This window comes from Pseudonaja textilis, chromosome 1, assembly GCF_049901715.1.
Source record: "Pseudonaja textilis isolate UNSWEBS1 chromosome 1, rPseTex1.2, whole genome shotgun sequence".
Lineage (NCBI taxonomy): Eukaryota > Metazoa > Chordata > Lepidosauria > Squamata > Elapidae > Pseudonaja > Pseudonaja textilis.
In genome coordinates, this window is record NC_141990.1 from 11,642,596 (window position 1) to 11,659,265 (window position 16,670).

The window sequence follows — 16,670 nt, forward strand, 5'->3', positions numbered from 1 at the left end:
CATGCTTGCCTCCTGGAGTTGTGGATGCTCCCTCACTGGAGGTTTTCCAGAAAAGATTGGACAACCATTTGACCAAGATAGCATAAGGATTCCTGCCTTGGGCATGGGGATTGGACTAGAAGACCTCCAAAGTCCCTTCTCCTCTCCAATTCTATGATTCCCTATTCAATCCAACAATCTGTCACTCTTTCTCTACAAAAGCAAAAACTACCAACTGCATTATAGGTGGACATCTGAAGACCCATACATCCAGGGGTGGGCTTCAAAAAATTTAGCATGGGGTTCTGTGCCTGGGTGTTGGGTGGGCGTGGCCTAGTTGGCCTCCTGCACCATGGGAGGGGGCGCTTTTGCCTTTCCCGGGCTCTGGAGGCTCTCTGGAAGTTGGAAATGGGCCCATTTTCCACCTTCCTGAACTTCTGGGAGGCCCATTTTTGCCCTCCCTGAAGCCTCCGCACATGCCCTGTACTTATCTGCATCTAAAATGGGCCATGTGGGGACTCCTGGGAGGGGCCAGCCAGGAGTGGGATTTGGGGGTTCTCCAAACTGTGCAGAATGTTAGCTAGGGGTCCCCCTGAACCCCTGCGAACCCCCAGCAGCCCACCCCGGCATATATCCTGAAAAAAAAAAAAACCAACCCACCCCACGTCTTCCTCCCCACCCCCAATTTTCCACCCCCTACCTTTTCGCAGATTGGCCACAGATTTCCCTTTTTATTCATTTGCAAGGGTTCAAATCCTGCAAGGCTCAGAAGAGGCGAACCGAGACCTCTCTTTGGATGGTGCTTCGCTTTGGAAACCTCAGGAATGGTTTCCATGCATTAAGTTGCCACACGCTGCAAACTCCCTTGCTTTCGTATGGGCTGCTGTAAACAAGTGTGCACTTTTACCTCCCCAAACCGATTCCTTAATATGAAGGAGAGACATCTGCTCATCTGTGATGCAAGGGCAAAAGAAAACACCCCAGAGATGTAGCTCACCAGGATCCCATTGTGCTGACATCAGCTTGTTAGCACCTTATAATATATTCCGTGCAGACTTAAAAGAGATGGTGGAGAGATTGGTGGGGTTGTTCCCCCCCCCCCCGCCCCCAATTTCCAAACAGGGTTTGACAACTTGCAGCTTCGCATCAACTTTCCTCCTGCACACCTCAAAAATCCCTTCTAATCCCAACGGCTGAAAACACCAACAATTGGGGCTTCCTGCCACTCTAAAATAAGCTGAACATCCCCAACATGTCTCAACAGTCTCCATTACAGTAGCCAAAAACTCCTGGCAAAGGTTATTTTTTGGGGGCTATTTCCCTTTCAGGCGGATCTTGGTCTGAACAAGTTGAGACAGAAACAGATGCTTAGAAGCTCCTTCTGCAGCTGGTTTTTTTTTCTTCTTTTTTTGATGCAAATGGTGGAAAGGTTAGAAGAATAACACCAGTTTTCTATAAGGAACCATTTAAAAAAAAAAATCTGCAAAGAACGATGCTTCTTGTTTATTGTTATTTTTTCGTCCAGACCTAATCTAGGAGAATAAAGTGGGAAAAGAAGCGACTGGGAAATGCATTTTAAATTGGATTTCTGCGTGCAATGATGAAGCATGAGTCACATTTCGGCTTTCATTTTCCAAAAGCTTATCTAGGGAAGTGAAAGATGCTGTTGCTGGATAGGTGGGAGCAATTTTTAAGCTTTCGTAAGATGATTTAAAGAATCAGAATGAACGCACTGCACAGAATTAACGCTTAGCTCATGACTGCTGCTGATTATGTGCCATCAGGTTGACTCTGACTTAATTCCCTAGACCTTCTCCAGAACCTGGTCCTTTCAGGTCTTCTAATGAAGCACTTGTCACTGCTGTAACCGAGTCCATCCACCTTGCTCTTAGTTGTCCTCTTCTTCTCTTTTCCCAAAGGTGCTTTTTCAGGAGGTAACTGGACTTTGTTCTGTTCCTTTGAAGACGTTTGGCTTCTCATCCAGGAAGCTTCTTCAGCTCTGACTGGATGGTGGGGAATGGAAGGATTATTATTCCATGTTATATTTGTATTCCATTTCCCACCATCCAGTCAGTGTTGAAGAAGCTTCTTGGATGAGAAGCCAAACATCTTCAAAGCAAAACAACAAAGCCCCATTGCCACCTGAAAAAGCATCTTTGGGACATCCATGACTTGGATGACTGATAATCTCCATAGACATCTTCTTTTTCCTTCCACTTTTCCCAGCATCAGAGCTGGATTTTGGCATAATGTAGTGTTTCTCAACCTTGACAACTTTAAGATAAATTACAGAATAACAGAGTTGGAAAGGACCTTGGAGGTCTTCTAGTCTGCTCAACCAGGAGATCTATACTATACCAGGCAATTCAATCTCTTCTTAAAAACCTCCGACAACCAGAACTTCTTGAAGGCAAGTTATTCCACTGATTTTGTGTCAGGAAATTTTCTTTATTTCTAGGGTGGATCTCTCCTTGATTAGTTTCCATCTATTGCTTTTTGTTCTGTGTTCAGATGCTTTGGAAAATAGGAAAAATCCCCTCTTCTTTGTGGCAACCCTTAAGATATTGGAATTACTATTATCATGTCATCCCTAGACCATCTCTTCACTAGAAATGAAGTTTACACATCTTAAACTGGCCACAGTTGAGAAACATTGGCATGTCTGAAGAAAAATTGAGGCTGGACTTTTGTGCCTTGAATGAGAACTTTGAGACAGTTTTGTTCAATGATCCATTGGTTGGTTTTCTTGGCTGTCCATAGTATTCTCAAGAGTAATCTCCAACACTAAAGTTCAAACACCGCCATATTATTTTGCTTCTTCAACTTTTACTTCCATAGAATATCACAGGAAATAGTTTGCAGTCTTAGGATCTTTGCAAGTGAAGACACATCAGGGCATTTAAACATGTATTATAAACCTTCATGGCTAATCACCTGAGGGCAGGACAAGAAGCAATGGATGGAAACTAATCTAGGAGAGAAGCAATCAAGAACTAAGAAGAAATTTCCTGACAGAACAATTAATCAGTGGAACAACTTGCCTTCAGAAGTTGTGGGTGCTCCCATCACTGGGGGTTTTTTAAGAAGAGATTAGGCAACCATTTGTCTAAAATGGTGTTCAGTCTCCTGCTTGAGCAGTGGGTTGTGACTACAAGATTTCCAAGGTCTTTTCCAACTCTGTTATTCTGTATTCTATCTCAACTCTTCTGTATTCCTTCCAACTCTTCTCTTCTGTTCTGTTCCGTTCTATTCTTCATTCACAGCATATTTCTTGACTGTTTGTTCTATTACAATGGACTGTGTGACCTTCAAATTATGTAAAAAAAAAAAGAACATGAAAATTTGCAATATACCAAATTGTGTTTTGTTCTGTTACTAAATATTTGGGATGGAAATCCTGGGGTGATCCAATTGCTGGGGTGATCCAGTTGCTGTAAACTGGAAGGGAGGCTACTTGTGCTTCAAAAGTTGTGGGATGCCCAACCTCAATATAGTGCTTTATAATATATAAGCCTCTGTCCTCGAGCTTACAGTGTCAGTCGGTCACAGGAGAGGCAGAAGCAATATGGAGTTGGTTCCGCAAGGCATTACAGGCAGTCCTCGACTTATGACACAAATCCAATTGGATCCAAATTTTATTTTGCTAAGCAAGATAGTTGTTAAGTGAGATTTGCCTCATTTTACGGCCTTTCTTGCCACAATTATTAAATAAATAATTGCAGTTAAGTTAGCATCACAATTGTTAAGTGAATCTGGCTTCCCCATTGACTTTGCTTGTCAGAAGTTCGCAAAAGCGGCTCGGGATGATGCAATCAGCATAAATCTGAACCAGTTGCCAGTTACCAGTTTCCAAGCATCCAAATTTTGATCGCGTGACCATGAGAGAATGTTGCAATAGTTACTAGGTGTGAAAAACAGCCATAAGTCCTTTTTTTCGGTGCCATTGTAACTTTAAATGGTCAGAAAACAAATGGTTTTGTTTTGGATTATCTGGATTATTATTTTGAGGATTATCTGTACATGCCTATGTCTGGAAAACATCCTTGTATGCAGATGATCCCAAATTCAATCTCTAAGTTACCACCCTGGAATAAAAACCCAGGCTGCATATTCCAAAATGTTGCTGATGGTTGCAACAGACAAAACTGGGGTTTGGCAATTTCAGGGGAGGTTTTCCATTTTATTCCTAGCACGTCACACTTACCATACATCTTATCTTTTGGTAATCCTACTTCTACCTTCTCTATCCTAGTCCCCTCTCTATATGCACCAACCCCAATTCCCAGCTAATGGAGCTTTTGGCAGTCCCAATACTGCATCTGATCAGGGAAGCCTGCTGACAGCTATTATCATCTCTTCCGGAGATGGGAAGATTGAGAGCGAGCTTTGCTTAAGGCAACCAGAATACTTCTGGACGGCCTTTTCCATTCCCTCAATCCACAATTGCCTTCTTTTCCTCCACTTCTGTAACACTAAGAATGAAGAACAAAGTAATTTCCACACTTTGAAAATGGAAAAACAGGCGGCCTGCCCTTTCTGTCATTGTTTGAATTTTTTTGCTTCAGATCATATGCGTTTGCATTTGTCAGGTCGTATGTAAAATAAATATGTAATATAAAGCAATCTGAGCAGCTCCAGGGGGAGGACTGCTAAACCACCAAGCTACCATTCTCTTTTAAAGAACTTCTAGGATAAATAAAATTCAGGAGACACAGTGAGGACATAGAGGGACAATTTTGAAAAGTCATCATATTTTAAATAGGAGATGAGCCTTTTTGAAGTTTTAAAGGCCCTCTATGTAACCCAGAAAAAAATTGACTTGTTGCAATGCCACACACAAGAAGTCTGAACTGATCTTGGACTGGAACAATGCACAGTCTCAAAAGAAAAGCTGAATTCTGCATTAAAAACCCAGGCTGAGACGGATTAAGACTTCCCAGGCTTAATGGGGAGTTACCTCAGATGTGAAAACTCTTGAGAGATTTGCCATACAGGTATTGTACTCCTCAACTCGGGACTGTCATTGAGCCCAAAACTACGGTTGCAATTTGCAGGGGTCATTAAAGCAGGTCACCCAATGATCATGGCCAATTTTATGGCCTCTTCTGCAACAAGCATGTGAATGCCAAAGTCGTTAAACAAAGCTGTTTTTATACTCAATGGGCATTTTTTTTTTGCCAGAAACTGGAAGTAAATGTTAGAAACTGGCAAAAGAAAAATCATAATTGTGTGACTGTGGGACACTGCAAATAGTATAAATGCCACCTGGTTGCCAAGCACCCAAAATACGATCATGTGATGGGGAGGCACCGCAGAACTCAAACATAAGTTGTTCTGGAGAGGTTGGTCATAACTTGAAACATAGCAACTGGTAGTTAAGTGAAGATTGCCTGTATTTCTTCCTCTAACTGGGACTTCCCTCACCTCAATCAATGCATTTTCCTTAGTTTATTAAATAACTCGCAGTGATTCCATTCCTGCAGTAGGGCCTGTTTCCACCCAAAACTTCTAATTTAATAATTAAAGCAGGCTAATTCCAAAAACAAAGGTGAAATAGGGAAACGTTCATGCACAAAGCAGAAAAAAAATCCCAGTCCTTCGAGTCATAAATCAGATTTATGTTTCAAGCAGCAGCATGTGGAGAAGGGGAAGAGCATCTTGTTAACTTTGTTATATTTGGACATTCTTGGAAATATAAACTAAGGTGGTGGCCTGGCTCTGCAGCATGATAGCCCTCTTTTTTTCCTGTTTAAATTTAAAAGAATTGCTTCGCCCAAGTGAAAGTGGCACGCATAAATACAGCTACATTACCTTTCATTTTATCACAACACTCTTTATCAAGGCGGTTATGTATCAACTGCTTCATAATGCAGCTAGTCCTCGACTTACAACCACAATGGAGCCCAAAATGTCAGTTGCTATGCTCTTGAATGGTCACTAAATGAACTGTTGTAAGTCGAGGACCGCCTGCAATGGCAAAGGCATCCAGGGTAGAGAGGCATCTTCGTAAGCTCCATAATGCCCCACAGTTTCAGGGCAACCACTCATGCCTTTAAACTAGCCAGAAGGCAAGAGCGCATCCTTTGCCTACTGTTGCGGTGACCTGGATGCCCGCATAATGCAAGAAGGAAAAATAGAATAACAGAGTTGGAAGGGACCTTGGAGGTCTTCTGGTCCAACCCCCTGCCTAGGCAGGAAACCCTATACCATTTCAGACAAATGGCTATCCAACATCTTTTTTTAAAACTTCCAGTGTTGGAGCATTCACAACTTCTGAAGGCAAGGCGTTCCACGGATTAATTGTTCTAAGAAGAAAATAAAATAAAATAAAAATAAAAGGGTGCCTGTCGCTTTAAATCTCTCTCGGGCCAACGCCGGGGCGGAGCCGCTGTTGCCAAGGGTGGAATCTTCGCTGACAGAGAAGCGGCCACGTGCGCGGGGCGGGAAGGGAAGGAGGGAGGAAAGGAGGCATATCTGCCCCGCCCCCTCCCTGCTCCAGACCGGGCGCGCGCCCAAGGACATCGGGATTCCCCCGCACGCTTCCACTTCGCCAAACCCAGGGCCGGTTTTTAGGACGCGCGTCGTGGATGGGGGGGAGGGGGAAGGAGAGTTACATCTATTTGAACGATGACGAGACGGGTCTGGCTGGCGATCCTTCCTTCCACCCGTCGCCCCTCCCACCCGCTCCCCGCTAAAAGGTACTAAAGGACACCTTCCTAAAGGAACCCTGCGATCTTCATTAAGCCCGCCCACTCCGTCCGGATTGGCTGCGCCGGACTTGCAGCCCTGTGAAGGTGACCTTGAGGGAGGAGGAGGTGGCGGAAAGGAGACGGGAGGGGGAGAAAGAGAGGAGGAGGAGAAGAAACCCGCCTCGCGGTCGGGCCGTTGTAATTTGCACACAGGGCCAGCTGACACGTGCTATTCCTTCCCTCCCCCCCTCCCCCCAAAGCAGGCAAGGTGCTTTCCCCCCCCCCCCAACCCAAAGGTGCTTTTTTTCCCCCCCTCATGAGGCAACTGGACTTCTTGGTTTTCCTTTGAAGACGTTTCACTTCTCATCCAAGAAGCTTCCTCAGTTCTGACTGGACGGTGGGGACTAAACATAATATGGAACAGAAATCCATTCCCCACGTCCAGTCAGAGCTGAAGAAGCTTTTCTTGGATGAGAAGTGAAACGTTTTCAAAGAAAACTCACTGGGAATCTCCATATACGCTCTGACTGGTGGGGAACGGAAGGATTTATATTCCATTTATATTTATATTCCATTCCCCACGCTTCAGTCACAGCTGAAGAAGCTTCTTAGATGAGAAGCCAAACGTCTTAAAAACAACATCAACAACTCAGAAAGTCCAGTTGCCTCTTGAAAAAGCACCTCTGGGACAACCATGACCTGGATGATTGAGAATCTCCATATACATATATACCCACCAAACTTCAGACGATCTTCTCCCCCTCCCCACCCGTCTTACCCAATGCCAAATACACATGTATTGCAGTTCCCCCATCATTGGACCCAAGGGCTGCCTTTGCAGAAAAAAATGGTCTTTGAACCCAGCTTTAACTCATTGATTTGTGCCCACCAAAGCCTGGATTTACATTACGGTCAAAAGTATGAATGAGTCAGTCGCCAAGCATCTGAATTTTGACCAAGGGGATGCTACAAAGGTTGTAAGTGAAAAATGGTCATAAGTCACTTTTTTCCACGTCTGTTTTAACTTTGAACAGTCACGAAATGTACCAAGGACTACCCGTATTATTCTCTTCTGATCATTACTTGCAATCCTCAATTTCTCTCTTCCCTCTAATCCCAGCAATGTTGTAAAAACTCATTAGAACACTTTCCTAATCCGTTCAAAATTCCGGAGGTTATTTTTCAAAACATCTGCCAGGGACTCCTTGTGTTAGGATTACCTTTCCGGGAATGGACAAAGATTTTCTTCCTCAACTGTGTGCACAATAAGATAAGGAAAGGAGTCTGAAGATCTCAACTGTCTCCTGGCCTCTGGGTTAATTCACATCCACATCTGTTGGAAGTCTAAGGGGTTTTCCCTCCTCTTCTGAAGAAAAATACACCAAGGGAATTGCATTTATTTTTTGCAAATGAATACACATGTCAATCTGTAGCTAGCTGTACAAAGTGAAGTCTCCCGAATGAACAGACTGGGGAGAAACACAGTTTTAATTACCGGTAATCCTCGACTTATGACCACAATTGAGCCCAAAATTTCTATTGCTAGGCAAGACAGATGTTAAATGAGTTGTGCTCCTTTTTACGACTTTTCTTGCCACAGTTGTTAAGTGAATCACTGCACTTGTTAAGTAAGTCAACACAGTTGTAAAGTGAAATTGGCTTCCCCATTGACTTTGCTTGTCAGCATGTTGCAAAAGTTGATCACATGACTACCGGGACACAGCAACCGTCATAAATATGTGCCAGTTGCCAAGCATCTGAATTTTGATCACATGACTATGGGAAGACAGCAACGGTGATAAGCGTGAACAACGGTCATAAGTCACTTTTTTCAGTGCCATTGGAACTCTGAATGGTCACTAAACAAATGGTTTTAAGTCGAAGACTACTCGTACACAGGATTACTATGAGGTAGGTTGTTACTTGGAGAGTGACAGATAGACCAGGTAAAGTCCTAACAAATTATATAGAGATTCTCTGTCATCCAGGTCATGGTCGTCCCAAAGGTGCTTTTTCAGGAGGCCCCTGGACTTTCTTGTTTTTTCTTCTGAAGATGTTTCGCTTCTCATCCATGAAGCTTCTTCAGCTCTGACAGGATAGTGGGAAAGGAAAGATTTATATTCCTTGCAGACAGCTAGTCTTTCGCATCCTTTGAGGGTCACTAGGCGTCCAAGTGCTTCAAGTACCCTCAAAAAGAATACAAATGACCAGCTGTCTGCAAGGAATATAAATCCTACCATTCCCCACTATCCTGTCAGAGCTGAAGAAGTTTCTTGGATGAGAAGTCAAACATTTTCAAAACAACAACAAGAAAGTCATGGGTTTGCTTAGTCAGGTTTCCTGAAGAAGACACAACTGGTTGAGTTCACAAATAGGATTCATTCATGGGCCAAGTCAGGAACCCAGGCAAGAACAGTATGCAGTCCAGAGGGTTTTGTGGTATTCACACTATATCCTCATCTTTGCTTGCCAAGCTAATGGATTTTCTGCAATGATCACAAAGCATTGATTCATACAGCTGACCAGATAGACTGGGTTCGTACATCAGGATAAAAGGAAAACTAATCCCTCAATTCAAGGTCCAAATTAAACAGGCTTAACATTTCATGCAAGTGTTAATTCTTCAACAGAGCTGGATGTCAGCTTTGGAAGCCATATTAGCACCAGAAGTTTCCACGATGCCACATTCTTGTGCTTGGGAAATTGGGAGGGGGGATTTCATGGAGTGTATGTAGTTAGACATAACAGCATTCTTCTTTACAGTCAAGGTCATGTTATTCCTGCACCTGGATGAGGAGTGGTTTAAGGGATGTCTCAAGTTGGGGTGGAGGGTGATTGGGGCATGTGATGGTGCAGGGGATGGATTTTGAATTTTTTAATTATTGAAGGAAAACCCAGAACTCTCAGATTTGGGCTTTCTCAGATGTGCCAGTAAGACAGCTCTAATAAAATGGTACTTTGAGAAAATGCTTGCCTCGGAGTTTTGGTGTTGGAGTTTATTTTTCTGGAATGCTGACATTAACACGAATCTGAGAGTTCCGGGTTTTCCTTCAATAATTAAAAAATTAAATATTTTTTTAAAAATTCTGGAATGCTGATGCTGGCTAAACTACGATATGTATTTATAGGTAGACCTTGACTTATGACCTTAATTAAACCTGCAATGTTGGTCAAAACTCATGGTAGCCAGAAAGTGAGTCCTCACGCCTGATGTTATCTTTTTTTTTTTGCAGATCAAAATGGAAAATATTACATTCTTTTGATAAAACACAGTTTTCTAAAGGCCTGCCTACTTGTGTTTGTCTGGATTCCTGGTCACATTCATGTTGTTTTCTTGGTGACAGTACCAAAGTACTTAAGTCTTCTTCCAGGACATTTTTATGGCTTCCCAATCTAAGCTACGGCAGTGGGATTTCCTGATGGTCTCCCATCCAGCGTTAACCAGGTCTGACCCTGTAACCTTTTTTTAGATCTAGTGCAGGATTCGTGTGGCTCAGCTTTACACTGATCTGAGAGGCCAGCCGGGGGCTCTTTAATGGATAAGCTGTGCTGGCATGAAGAACTGATGTTGCTCAGATATAAGACCCAAATCCCTCTAAAACCCATCAGTAACAGTAATCTGAACTTACCCTGGCAGTCACTAGCAGGTGGTTTTGCAGAGATAGAAGACTGTGTGGGTCCTTTTGCTTATGTTTTTGTTCTGATCATTCGCAACCAGTTTTAGCCATGCCCACTGGCAGATTGTATAAGAACAGGGATTAGCAATTTTTTGCCTTTTCACTTTAACCCTCTTGCTTAGCAATGGAAATTGCTGGTTCCAATTGTGATCAAAGTCTCTAGTGTTGTTTCAAAAGTCAGTGAGAATAAGATAAAAGCAGAATAAATAATAATAGGTTGTGAAAGATTTCTACGATCAGAAAGACCAGCAAGAAGAAAACAGAGATTTGTTTAAGGAAGAAATTGTCAAATGGACAGAGAATTATATTCCATAGGTGGAAGGAGATAAGATGGGGGCATATTAGCTTGGGGGGGGGGGGCAAAGAAGAAATGTCATATAAAGGTCAGTGTTTTAAATAAAAAGATTATTTCCAAGTAGCTGTTAGGACCTGCAATCCCTGTTAAAGCCAGCTAGATTCGGTTTATAAATAAGTAGATATAGGACACATACACACACACACACACATTTTTCTCTGTTAGTTTTCTTCTGAATAGATTCAGTTCACATGTTCTTGAACATGTTAATATCCTGATCCAAAAGGAAAGAGATTGTTTAAATGGAAGATAAACTTATACGTCTTAGCCAGGTCATTAACTTAAAGACTGCCTTCATCCTATACTTTAACTCTAATAATCTGGTATTATTTATAACACTTGTATCTTGCATTGTGAGCAGGGCTGTCAAACTCCCGGCCCGTGGGCCAGATGCGTCACATGCTGGCTACAACCTTGCCCAGTTTAGCGAAGGGGAAAAAACAGTGCCGATATGTCACGGGATGCTACCGTGACGTGAGTTTGACGCCCCTGGTATAGAGTAAAAGATACCCTCAAATTTACATAAAGACTTGGTTTTCCAAAGTGTACTAAGCAAATTTATGTTAATAACGGTTTACTGAATGTGGGTTTAAACAACATCCTAGATTAAAAGGCATTCTACATTCCTTATTACACTAAACCAGGGGTGTCAAACTCACATTGTCATGGCTGTGTCACATGACATATGAGGACTTTTTCCCCCTTTGCTAAACTGGGTGTGGTGTGTGGCCAGCATCTGACGCATCCAGCCCATGAGCCAGGAGTTTGACAGCCCTGCACTAAACCAAAGTACATTAGTCCTTGATTTACAATCATTCATTTATATGGACCATTCAAAGTTTATAACAGCACTGAAAACGGACTTGCAACAGTCCTTGGACTAGTAACCATCACAGGTGCCCAGAGCCATCTTATTGCCATTTGCGATCTTCCCAGCCTGCTTCCAATAAACAAAGCTGATGGGGAAGCTGGATTTAGAATAGAATGAATTGGAAGGGACCTTGGAGGTCTTCTAGTTCAACCCCTCCTGCTCAAGTAGGAATCCCTACACAATTTCAGACAAATAGTTGTCCAATCTTTTCTCAGAAACTTCCAGTGTTGGAGCATTCACAGCGTCAAATTCACAAATTTGCGTGACAACTTCATGGTTACTTAACAACTATGGCCAAAAAGGTTGCAAAATCAGGCACGGCTCATCTTGCTTAGAAACAGAAATTTTGGTCCCAATTGTGGTAAACCGAGGGCCACCCATAAGTCAAAGTTTAAAAAATGGCTATTCCTGCAAGAATGGACTGTAAAACCATGCATCTTTTCAGCTTTGACTATTCTTATTTATGACATATGAAAGATCAACTCACCACAACTTCTTGACTTCCATGACATGAGTGTTCTCTGTAGTAACGACTGTGTTATTTACTGTAAAGTAATAGATATTGAAATGTATGCAGAACACTACAATTTTTTTGCTAATGTCTTAATATAGGTAGTCCTCGACTTATGACAATTGGGCCCAAAATTTATGTTGCTAAGTGAGACATTTGTTAAATGAGCTTTACCCCATTTTAGGACTTTTCTTACCACAGTTGGTAAGTTAATCATTGCACTTGTTAAGTTAGTAACCTGGCTTCCCCGTTGACTTTGCTTGTCAGGAGGTTGCAAAAAGTGATCACATGACCCTGGGCGCTGCAGCTGTCATATATATGAACCAGTTGCCAGGCATCCAAATTTTGATCTTGTGACCATGGAGATGCTGCAAGTGTGAAAAATGGCCATACACCTCATTTTTCAGTGTTGTCGTCACTGAATGGGCACTAAATGAACTGTTGTAAGTCGAGGACTGCCTATATATTGAGCCTGTGCAACAGACATAATTTGTTTCTGTTTGCACTATTACAATTTAATACCACGGTCAGTACCTCTATCTCATTTCTAATTAGTTGAGTTTTCCCTTGATGCACTTTCAGTACATCATTAAATCAAGCCAGGTGTATGTTGGACAAACAGCCAAGGTAAATCGAGATCATAGTATTATGTGTAAAATGTGCTGTGATATGGAAGATGGGCAAAGGTGAAGAGAACTTGGGAGGTTTTAATCAAATGATTACATTTGAACAGTCTGAGCTTTTTATTCTATTAAGAACTTCCATAGAAAGCCTTCATGGTGTTGAATCTACTTCTTTTTAACTGTATATGTATAGTTAAAATGTATAATCTGCTGTTCATCTAATGTTGAAGACAAGCAATGAGTTTGTTTGTATTCCATGAGACAGGCCTGTGATAACTGCATGCACCACAAGTAGTCTGTGAATTATGACTAGAATTGAGCCCAGAATTACAGTCATAAATTAAGGTGGCCATTAAGTGGATCATTCCATACTCAGATTTTACTGTGGGTTTTTTTTGCAGTGCACCTTAAGTGAATACCACAAAGCCAGTCCATTTTCCCCAATGGGCATTTTTTTTTTGACAGAAATTAGAAGTAAAAGGCCAGAAACTTAGCAAAAAAACACCATAAAAATTATGGGATGCTGCAAACGGCCATAAATGATGCCAAATACCCAAAATGCAATTATGCGACTGCTTGCAGCCATTGTAACTTCCCCAAATGGGTCATAAGTAGTTCTAGAGTAACCAACTGATAAGCAAGGACTACCTGTATAAGCTTTCTGAAAACAATCTAGGGTAGCTTTATTTTCTATACAGGTAGTCCTTGACTTACAACAGTTTGTTTAGTGATAGTTTAAAGCAGTGGTCGCCAGCTGGTGGGCTGTGGCCCACTGGTGGTCTGCGAGAAAATTTTGGTGGTCCGCATAAAAATGTCACCCCCAGAGCACCCCCCAAAGCAATTAATCCAGGCTGCGGAGGACACAAGCCTGCACCACCCACATGGCCTGCGGGAACCCTCCCTGCCCACTCACTCCTTACCTGGCAAACTTGCCTGCTAAGTTGCTATTTTTCCTTCCCCCCCCCCATCAGCTGTTCTGCTGTGCCGGGAGATTTAGATTAGCTAGAAAGCAGGAAACCATTGGATTTCTTGCTTTCTAGCTAATCTTTAGATCTTTGGCTCTGCCTTTAAGCAGAGCTGAACCTTCCTTGGGACTGAAGTAGTGGAGACTCAGCTAGCTGATGGCAGAAACACAGATCTCTAAATGAATCTGTGATTCTGTGAGCAACTCAATCTGCCTGCCTGCTTTGCCTGATTTTGGGTAAAAGTTGCTTTTTTATATAAAAAATTCTATATTTATATATTTATAATATTTACATACAAGCCATGCCCAGCCAGTCACATGACCACCAAGCTACACCCACAAATTAGGCCACACCCATAGAACTGGTTATTAAGAAATTTGAATCCCACCCCTGCCTCTGTGTGTGTGTGTGTGTGTGAGAGAGAGAGAGAGAGAGAGAGAAAGAGAGAAGGAGGGAGGGAGGGAAGTTAGATCAGATCTCTCTCTCTCTCCCACCACGTCAGCAAGCCACCGTCAGTCAAAATTCATATTAGTGGTCCCCGGGATTTAAAATTATGAGTTTGGTGGTCCCTGAGGTCCCAAAGGTTGGCGACCCCTGGTTTAAAGTTACAATGGCACTGAAAGTGGTGGCTTATGACGATTTTTCACACTCACGACCTTTGTAGAATCCCCATGATCATGTGATCCAAATTCAGATTCTTGGCAACTGGTTGATACTTATGACCAATGCTCTGTCCCAAGGTCATGTCATCAACCTTTGCAACTTTCTGACAAGCAAAGTCAATAGGGAAGCAAAATTTACTTTACTGCATTACTATCTCATCAATTGCAGTGATTCACTTCACAATTGTGGCAAGAAAAGTCGTAAAATGGGGCAAAACTCACTTAACAAATGTTTCACTAAACAACAGAAATTTGGGGATCAATTGGGGTCGTAAGTTGAAGGCCACCTGTACATTGCGATAAACCATACTTTGTTCTTCAATTTACAACATTGACTTACGACCCACAACTGAGCCCAAAATTTCCATTGCTAAGACAATGATTAAGTGAGCTTTGCCCCAGCTTACTTTTTTTTTTTTTGACACAGTTGTTAAGTGAATCATGCAGTTGTTCTGGCAATCTGGCTTACCAGACTGCCTTTGCTTGTTGGAAACTGGCTGGAAGGCTACAAAAGTTGATCAAATAACACCGGGACACTGCAACCGTCATAAATACATGAGTTTTAATCACGTGACCATGGGGATGCTACGACGGTCGTGTGAAAAACTGTCATAAGTCACTTTTTTCAGTGCCGTTTTAATTTTGAACAGTCACTAAATGAATCCTTATAAGTCAAGGACTACCTGTATTCCTGAAACTGCAAACTCTTGGCTCATGCAATTTACCATTGTTAAGCCATGACATATAAGCTTCACCACGGGGTTTATTAAACTAGATTAAGCCAAAAACTAAGGCTACGATGGTAGGGAGCAACCTGTGAACATTATCACCGTTTGTTCTTTGCCAGGATTAATTTAGTGTAGCCAACATCCAACAGGTAAGTGTTTGGCTCTTCTTGCCACCTTCCCAGCTCTCTTGTTGAAAAAAGGGAAGGGAAGAGGGTGCCCGATTAAGTCTTGGCAGCAGAAAGAGGCCAACGCCTTCTTAACACTTTCTCCTGCTTTCAAAATTTCCCAGGATCATAAATGATTGGCTGAGAGAAAGGGGAGTCAGTTAGCGTTAACTCCTTGCAAAAAGCAGTGTGGAAGGCGGAATTTATAGAGATCTATAAAAGAGGCTGTAATCCATTTTAGTAGAGAACCAGAAGAGGTAGCTTGCTTTTCCAGTGTTACAGGCATGAAAGAATGCGCCCTTATACAATGTAATCTAAGACACTAACGCGCTGCCTAACAAACACACCAAGAAGAAAAACTAACCCAGAAACTGTTCATCTCTGCCCCAACACGTGGAGTTAATATAACACTCCCGATGTGCCAATTTCAGGCCTTTCCTTCCACACCCCCCCCAAGCCTTTCCCAAATAATTTTTATACTGTTTTCACCAGGGTGCCCTACAGTGATTAATATCTTCCCATATCACCAGTCTTTGGAAAACTTTTAAAAAATACTCAGTACTAAATGGTGAGCTCTATGCTCAGTTTTATTCCACCCACCCTTTCCCTCTGAGCCGAAGAGATATTTTGTAAATTTGTAAGTTGTGAAAGAGAGATTTATGAGAACCGGAAGGATGTGTTATACATTTTTATGTACAAAGCAGTCCCATCGCATCTGATCCAGCCATTTTAGTGTAGATTGAAAATGCCAAAGGTAATTAAGGAGACAGATGACCTGTTTTCCTCAAACGTTACACAGTTTAAGGTGCTTTGTAATGTTCATAATAATAATAATAATAATAAAACTTGGGAAAGTTTGAGTGGAGATGGTGAAGAGAGGCAACATGATTTCTGTGGGTGAATATTATAGCTCTTCTTATTCCCTTCCCATAAAGGTAGAATTATTTCCAGCATGCAAATACGGAGAATATTTCCTCATTATCTCAGTCTGAGTATTAAGACTTAAGTATGATACATGCTGCACCAAGGTTGGTTATAACCCTCGTTCATGGGGAGTGGAAGCACCAAATTAATTGAGTCATATACAATACAAGAAGCTACAACCAAATGAACTACATTAATCATGTAAATAATGTAGCTGTTTTAGCTTACAGTGATGTACAAATGGGGGTCACTGAATAAATTATATTTTACAACTCAATATTCTTAGCTTCTAGATTTCAACTCTTCCAGGTATGATGTATCAACCGAAATCTACGGTTAGGTTGCGATTTCTCAGCATATACTGAGTTTATTTTTATGTGCCAGTCAAATCTCTATTCCAGTATTTCTCAACCTTGAAAACTTAAGATATGTGGACTTCATCTCCCATAATTCCTCAGCCAGCATGCTTGCTGGAGGATTCTGGAAGTTGAAGTTCCCACATCTTAACATTGCTGAGAAACA

The 16,670-nt window shown here is 42.0% G+C and overlaps 2 protein-coding genes across 3 annotated transcripts in view; both read right to left on the minus strand.

Annotated features, from left to right (window-relative positions):
- The window catches only part of CCDC92B (coiled-coil domain containing 92B), a 358,816-nt gene that overhangs the window by 268,600 nt on the left and 73,546 nt on the right, over positions 1-16,670 (minus strand). The window lies entirely within an intron of this gene.
- Positions 1-16,670, minus strand: part of CLUH (CLUH binding protein of NUMT mRNA) — a 90,356-nt gene that overhangs the window by 69,042 nt on the left and 4,644 nt on the right. The window contains exon 1 of one of the 2 annotated variants that reach the window (XM_087926139.1): positions 12,059-12,113. The exons of the other annotated variant lie outside the window; for it this stretch is intronic. Within the exon in view, the coding sequence (XP_087782265.1) occupies positions 12,059-12,083 (25 nt within the window). The 5' untranslated portion in view covers positions 12,084-12,113. Of the gene's footprint in view, positions 1-12,058; positions 12,114-16,670 lie in introns of those variants that run through there. 2 annotated transcript variants of the gene reach the window in all.